Raw genomic sequence first — 8,428 nt, 5'->3', positions numbered from 1 at the left:
TAACCCGCACAATAATAGAAAGGTCTTCCGTTGGAAACGGAAGACCTTAAAAATATCTGTTAATCATTTATCTAAAAATAACTTCATACTTTTCATGAGTTAATATCTTAAGCGAAACAAGTACTTTATAGAAACACACAGAATAAGTTTCTTCCCCGTATCATTTTTAATTATTTTTTTTGTAAGATATTGATTATATGTATGACACTTCGACAGGTGCCAAGAGTAGGCAATTTTTTTTCTTTTCACTATATATTTCAAGATTCAGTACAAAATACCCCCTTGACCAATTTTGAATAAATTTGGATTGATCAATTCTAAATTCTTCTAGTTTTGTTGGCATCATATTTAAATGTTTTTCCAACCTTCAGTTCTTGAGATTTGATATTCACAATCCAAAAAAAAAATTTCAGCTTGCATATTGCAAAAGATATATAGTAGAACCTTTAAAGAATATCTTCGTGTTGTGTTTGAAATATCATATTTAAAAATGAGTTGTCAAAAAACTATTTCAACGTTTGTCAAAAAGTGCAAATTGAATCTAATTCAATCAATAAAAATTTCTACAAAATCTGACAAAAAATAACAATAAAAACCCTTTTACATATGTCTTGTTTCAATGTAATTTATTGGGAAAAAAGAAAAGTGTACATACTTTTGGTACGATAGTGTACACAATTACAATTAACCTACCCTGCTGTACAGGTGCAATGTGCAGCAAACACATTCCCTGTAACCTTTGACAAAAATGTCGACACATCATAGTCAGGACGCTTGCTAATGTCAGCTGATGGAAATGATGGTATAACTCAGGCACGTAGCATCGTTTTTGAAAGTGGGGGGGCCAGACTCATCCATAAAATCTTGACAAGCAAAAAAAAAAAAAAAAAAGGGAAATTTTAAGTTTTCCAAAATCTTCAAAATCCTATTCCGTGGGGGGGGGGGGGGGGGGGGGGGGGGGCTGGCGTACTATATAACTTCAATTTTACTCCTAATTTCCTTATTTTCATATCAATATATTACATACTCCCAAAAAAGTGGGGGGGGGGGGCCAACTCCATGATAATTCCATTTTTTATATGTAAATTTTAAAAAATTTGTTGCTGCGAGAAAAAGTGGGGGGGGGGGGGGGCAGGCCCCCCCTGGCCCCCCCTGATGCTACATGCCTGTAACTTTACAACGTATGGCACACTGAAAACATTCATTGATGAGAGGGTTATATTACACCGAATGGACATGTTTTTAGTTTCATTTTGATTACAAGATAATTATAAATATATTTCCCTGAAAAATCGGGAATGTTATTAAAATCTGTAGACCAGTTAGACAGAGTGTGGATATCGGGTATAGGTTCTGGAAAAGTTGACGATTTTGAGTTTTTCTCAAATTGAATAATCTTGTTTTGCCCTTGAACAGCCGTTAGTTTAAGAATAATAACACCGCGTGCTCTCTCAACAAGTTCCTTTTTGCTACCTGATATAATTTGATTATACTCTCTTTAAAATTCTCTTAGTTTGGTTATCGTCCAGTCATTAAATAGCGTTTTTTCTGTGGAGGCGTCAATAACAAAATACGTTGTAGTCAGCGGAAGTTACGCTAACAAAGAAGAGTTCCGATTTTGCAAGGGAAAAAACTCACGTTCTTGAAATGGGGAATACTATCACTACATATTATCAATATTATAGCAGATGGACCAAATCAACCGCCTACACTGAAGTTTACTAAACTTACAGAGAATGCATTTACTCCTACTCGGGGAACAGAGATTTCTGCAGGATTTGACTTAAAAAGGTAATTCTATACTTTTTGGAAACGACTCTTAGCTTGAAGTATATGTTTATTATTTATTGATATCTCAAATCAGATGGAAATATTTGCCAAATATTAATACTCATTATGTGTCTGTTATCACTGAATGTAAATCATCTTAGATTAATAAATCACTTATGATTTACTAGATTTTTTTTTTCAATTAATATTATCATTAAGTAAAACTTTCAGTACAACTTTTTAATTTCCTCCATGTTTAAGAAATACTTATTAAGATCTATAGTTTACTAAATGAATCAATGTTATTAAAAAACCTAAATTGTTGCACAATCTCAAGCCCAATAATCTCAGCTAACTACTTCGTATCAAGATTTATCCAGGGAAGGCAGAAAATTATTCTTTGGTAGATATATTTTACTGTCGTTGTTAATCATAGGGTTCCATAAAAAATAGATAATATATGAAATAAAAATCTTTTCTTCCGTATTTGTTAATGAAACATACGATAGATATTTGTAGTTTTCCGTACCTACATTATTTTCCGTGTATTTATTAAGTCATACAGAATATAAGACGTAAATCATCATGGTTTTTGTATGTAGTTTGTGACATTTGAGACTGTGCAGGAAATGTTATGTTTTATTAAACTAATATATTATGATTACGTGTTTCACTAAATAGATTTTGGATAAAATAATATTTGCTTTAGACTTAGAAGTGTTTTGGGTTTAATTTACAATTTCCTTAGTATATGAAGTTTAACAATTGTTAAAACGGTTATACAAATAGCAAAATTTGCAAAATATTATGTTTGAAACTTTTATTATAAGCCAGCTAGGACATTCTTGGGTATTAATTGAGCAGAATTAAAAAATTCATTTTACAGTGCAGGTGATTACACAATTCCTGCAAGAGGAAAACACGTTGTCGACACAGACATTCAAATAGCAGTACCAAGTGGTTGTTATGGGAGAATAGGTATATTCTTTATTGATTATAATGAACAATTCATTAAAAAAATAGGGAGGGGTGATTAATAGATTAAATTGTCAAATATTACGCGCGGATCTTGCTGTTAGGAATGCAAACTATCTGCCATGCTTTGGAGATGTTAGTGACCTATCGTTTCCAATTAAATCAACAAAGGATCTAATGAATTAAAAACATGTGTCATATGTACACGCACTTTATACAGTAATAATCTTAATTAAAAGAAGAGAAGCTACTATGTATATGTTGTCTGCAAATTTAAAACCCTTTTTACAGCACCAAGATCTGGTCTTGCAGTTAATCATTTCATTGACATTGGAGGTTAGTTGGTGTGTTTTATAAATCAGTTATATTGAATTGTAAGTTGATTCGTCTTTAATACGCAATATAGATGAAATCGGAAACAGGTTCCTTAATACATATTAACATACGAGTAAGTTGTTCAATGAAATCAAAATATAGTACAACTCTGTAAATTACTTAATATAAATTATTTAACGAAATAACTTAACATCAATATCATCAATATCATTTTTGTTTGCATGCCCACGATCTAACAATTTTTAAGAAATTCTCGACGTTTTCATGAAGAATTAAAAAGTACGAAATTTATTGAAGATTACAAGGCATAAAATTTAAATACAGCGAATTACAGATACCGGTAAAGTTTTCAATAGCTTGTTAGATTCCTCTATAAGGTATACAATTTGAACAGAAAGGTATCACATTAGGTTTAAATCAAGGTCATGTGATTACTCAGGTATTACAGCAATAAAGTGAGTTTGTTTAGTAAACATTTGCACATTTTGGGCTTGGGGGAAGGGGGGGGGGGTCTCTATGTTATCCCATGTAACTGCTATAAAAGTTTGAACTAATCAAGCAGTCACAGCACAAAACTACTGTAAGTGCTGTATGTTGCACGAGGAAAAAGGGAACCAAAATGTCAAACTTTTTGCAGGAAAGAATACCTCCTTTTTAAATGTATACTTTTGTTTGTTTCTTGAAAAATATATTTTTGAATTACATATTTTAAAAAAATTAAGATTACTCCAAGCGGAACTGAGGCTATATCGAATTCAGTACTATCCAGGTGAACATTCTTTTTAAAATTCTATGAAAAGAATAACAAACAATAAGAGTTAGTGTTTTAGAGGTTTTCTTTGTGTAACATGAATGGGTTGAATGCAAAATAAAACTCTACACTTGAGTAACCACAGCACTTAGATACACACCCGATGTTATACCTTGCTCACCTAATTAAATATTCTACTGAGCAATCCAACAAGCTATTAAAACTCTACTGGTATTCTATAAATCACTGTAAAACATAATGCCAGAGTAATACAGAATACAATTCAAAGAAGATGTGATGTGTTGTGGAGGAAAAAACACAACTTGATATTTTCTTCGATAAATGAAATATCTTGTCATTGTATACAAAAATATCACACAGAAGTATACTGAGAAGTGTAATAACTAGTAGATTATTATGCAATAAAGTTTAAGGCATGGCAGGAAATAATATTTAAGTAACTGTTTATAACCAATCATAATTGGTTTTCACCTGCATGAATTTTTGAGAGCAATCCCATTTCAAGTAATTTGAAAAGTATTTTACAATGCAAAACAACAGATCTATTTTACAACTATATATTGAATGTACTCTGGGCAACTGGTTTGACAAACAGTCAAACTTCTCATTTTTTTTTTTAGTTTTTTAATATCTTGTTACTAGTTACATATCGTTTATTAAATACTCATTTCTGTTGCTTAATAAAGGTGACGCAAGTGATTTTAACATATTTAATAAGAAACTACATTAAATACAAAATAACAAACAGTCAACCATCTTGTCAACCATTTTTATGTCATTTGAATTTAAACAGCTTGGCTATGCAACCACAGTTTAACTTCTAGATAAGTCTGTAATATTTGCAAGATAGTATTTTAAGTCATATTGAAAAAAGGTCATTTAAACAAATTTATTGGTATAAAGGCAACAAGCTCTAAGTAGAAACAAAAAGAATAGGTAGACCTAAATGTAATAAATCTTTCTTTCTTTTTACATTACACGACAAGCTGGCGTCATAGACCCAGACTACAGAGGAAACGTAGGCGTGGTCATGTTCAACTTTGGTGCAGATGATTTCAAAGGTGAGCTATCTATTTTCACCTTTCTTCCATTGTTTCGTGTCATTGTAAAAATAATTATTCATGTATTGTTGTAACCATGATAAACACTCACTATTTTCTCCTAAAACGAAAATGACTACAACTCTTTGAAAGGCGGTGCTCTGTCATACTTCGGGCTAGACATCATATGCTAAATGATAAACCATGGTATTAGAAGTGATTCGTGCAGTAATTAATGAATATGGAAACAAATTAAGTTTTGGCATTTGACGCTCACTGGATGACAAACTGCAAATCGAATACGCCTATAACATTTGCATACGTGTATAACATAAGTAAAAGACGTCACGTCATGTTGCTTTATTGTATACTATCATCCTAGTTAGGAATGATAAAAACTTATAATTTTGTTAATTATGCAGATTTTTATTTCAATGTTTTGCATTTAAAACATCAAAATCTGTTCTATATTTTAGTGAAGAAAGGTGACAGACTTGCCCAACTGATTTGTGAGAAAATCCACTTCCCAAAATTACAAGAAGTTGAGGTACGTTACAAGAGATACTAATTTTTTTTTGCAGAATTCAAATTTTGATATCTTTAAAACACTTTTTAGTTAAATTTTATTTAAAAATTCCAATGTTAGTTTAAAAGACGTTTTTATTTTCTTTATTAGAAAAAAGACGGAATAAAAAATTATTATCTTAAGAGATTATACATCTATTAATTCATATGTATATCTACTCGTCGAGGAGACAGTGGGTTCGGGTCAACGGGCACAAATTGATGCAATGTAGACAACAGCGGATACATTCAGAACTGGACTGTGTAGATATTAAGAAAACATACCTCTTTTATTATCTTTACAATATTTTGTTCTCTCGTTCTAATGCGTTTTAATGCGTTTTTACTCTTGATAAAAATGTGGGGGCAATTAATTAAAATGTATGTAATTCATTCATGCCTTGTAACAGGACTGTGTAGAGATTTAAGTGTGCAGAGATTAAAGAAAAAATACTCAAATTACAGTATATTTGATTTTCAAAATTGGTTTTCAGTGGTATTAATGAGTTTAAAGAAGTTTCTATTCTTGATGAATAAGTTGTAGCAACTATTATGAATGTACATAATTCATTTGCTCTTGGTACATGTATAACACTGTACCAGATAATCATGTCAGTTTCAAGTGGTATTTTTGCACCAGCCTAAGATGCCGTTTTGTAAAAATAATTATCCATACTATTATTAGACTGTTGCCTAAAAAGTAAATTACCATTTTTTGTTTTAAGTGTGGCTCATATGAAAGGTGAGGTATTAACCTTCACAAATTAATAACCCAGAGGAAAATAATAGTGTCCATACGAAAAATAACTTTCCTACAGGAAATTTTGAAAAAGCTACACGATTTTCTAAAACTGCACAGAAATCATATTTTCTATAAGAAAAAAGCCTTTACTTCATGAATTTAATTGAGATGGGCAGTTTTTCTATTGGATTCTACATTGGGTGTTTAAATCTTATGGGAATTTAATTTCTACTATGAAGTTCTTTTATTATAATTAAACATTTCTTTTCCTGTAGGAATCTATTTATCTCATGGGAGAGGTGAGATAAATCAATAACAAAAGTGGTTATAAACTCTTTCATATTACGTATTCGAATGCATCACAGATTGGTGAAAAAATGCCACTTTATGCGGCACAGTTTTGTATTTGATTTGCATTTTCTCATGAATAAACTTATAACGGATAAAATTTACCTTAGATACCAAATAATTGCGGTTAAAAGATGATCAATGAAATCGTAATACGTAAAATTTCGACTATATAGAAGATGCATCTACATAAAGAACTATGTAGAGATTTATACCACCATTACATCAATATCATTTGTATTCAGGAGCGCGAATATACATGTATTGGGAAAAAAACTAAAATATATTCAAATTACTAATTCTTGTTGAGTAGTGATTGATTGTATAGCAACTGTTTACATATTTTTATAAATTCATTCTATTTGTAAACAAAAACTAGTTTTAACCATACAACCAAGTTTTACTAACTCTGAAACACATTCCTCTATAAAAACTTAATTTTGGTCTTTTTGAATAAAGTACCAATGAAAAAATAAGAAATATAGTGTTCTCATCCATACAAAACGAATGGCCTTTTTTTGGTAAACCTCTCACCCAAGAGGAATACATGTATTTTGCATTATTTAAAACTTAACATTACTAAGCCTCTGTAAAAGGAATTTTATCTTTTGCACGTGTTAATCGTTCTGTTTTCAAATATTTTGAATGTTGTTCAGTGGTTTTGAAGGTTTTTGAAAGAATGATCCAAGTGATATTGTCATTATGATACTGAATGATGTTCAAAGTGCTTGCGAGCCTCGTTATAAATAGAGTTTATAAATATTTTATTAATTTTATATGATAATTCATTTTTATCCCTACTTCCGCAAACAAAGTTTGTAGGTATATAAGTATCGCCTTGTTCATCCGTTCGTCCGTCGGTCTGTCTGTCCGTCTGTCAATGCAATCGTGTCTGGTCTATTTTTTAACGTAAAAACATTGGAAGTTTTTACTTCCTACAAAGAATGCTTATAGAGGTGTGTCAAGATTTTGACCAAAGGTCATTTGAGCAAGTTCAAGGTTACTGGAAGGAAAAGTGCATAATTTGTGTCCAGATTATTATAAATATGTCTTATGGAGAATCATTGAAATTTCCAATTTCAGATAAAGATTGCTTATGACCCCAGGGTGTGTCATAACTGAAGGTCATTTGAACAGGTTCAACGTTACTGAAAAGATCAATTTCATTATTTGTCTCCGGTCTATACCTTTCTTATGGAGTCATGATTTGACCAAAAGTCATTTGGGCAATTTCAAGGTCACTGAAAGGTAAAATTTGTTTCCGGTCTATATCTTCCGTATGAAGAAACATTGGAAGTTCTTATTTCACACAAAGATTGCTTATGATTTTAGAATATGTCGTGATTTTGACAAAGGTCATTTGGGCAAGTTCAAGAACTTTGAAAGGAAAAAAAACAAAACTCGTATCCCGCCAATATCTGTCTTACTGAAAAATATTGAAAGTTCTTACTTCACACAAAGATTGTATATAACCCGAGGGTGTGTCATGATTTTGAACCAAGGTCATTTGAGCAGTTCAAGGTCATTTGAAAGAAAATTTTCATAATTTTGTAAGGTCCATACTTTTCTTGTGGAGAAATATTACTTCTTCACATAATTATCGCTTATGAGTAGAGGGTGTCTTATGAACTTGACTTTTGAAAATGCATAACTCCCGTCTGTGTGGCATATTTTATAATTGAAAATAATTGAAACTAAAATTTGACACAAAAATTGTTTGAGACTTGTAAATAAGTCTTGATTGGAGCTATGGTCATTTTTGAAAGTTCAAGATCACTAACTTGAAAATGGCGCATCCGTTACTTTCCAAAAAAGAAATAACGGCAATTCAGTTATTGAATTTTCTTACGGTGGAAGGGAGTATCATTTGTGAGCCTGCTC

At 31.1% G+C, this 8,428-nt stretch overlaps 1 protein-coding gene across 1 annotated transcript; it reads left to right on the top strand.

Moving 5' to 3' along the window:
- The first annotated feature begins 780 nt into the window (after positions 1–780).
- LOC128160719 (deoxyuridine 5'-triphosphate nucleotidohydrolase-like) lies at positions 781–6,669 on the top strand. The gene is made up of 6 exons (XM_052824067.1): positions 781–802; positions 1,626–1,791; positions 2,657–2,748; positions 3,037–3,081; positions 4,840–4,914; positions 5,370–6,669. Exons 1-6 carry the CDS (start codon positions 781–783, stop codon positions 5,459–5,461), a joined length of 492 nt encoding a protein of 163 aa, XP_052680027.1. The 3' UTR covers positions 5,462–6,669.
- The last annotated feature ends 1,759 nt before the right edge of the window (positions 6,670–8,428 follow it).

This window comes from Crassostrea angulata, chromosome 8, assembly GCF_025612915.1.
Source record: "Crassostrea angulata isolate pt1a10 chromosome 8, ASM2561291v2, whole genome shotgun sequence".
NCBI classification, from domain to species: Eukaryota; Metazoa; Mollusca; class Bivalvia; order Ostreida; family Ostreidae; genus Magallana; species Magallana angulata.
The sequence above is the reverse complement of the archived record's forward strand: the minus strand, read 5'-3'. Positions and strand labels throughout refer to the sequence as shown.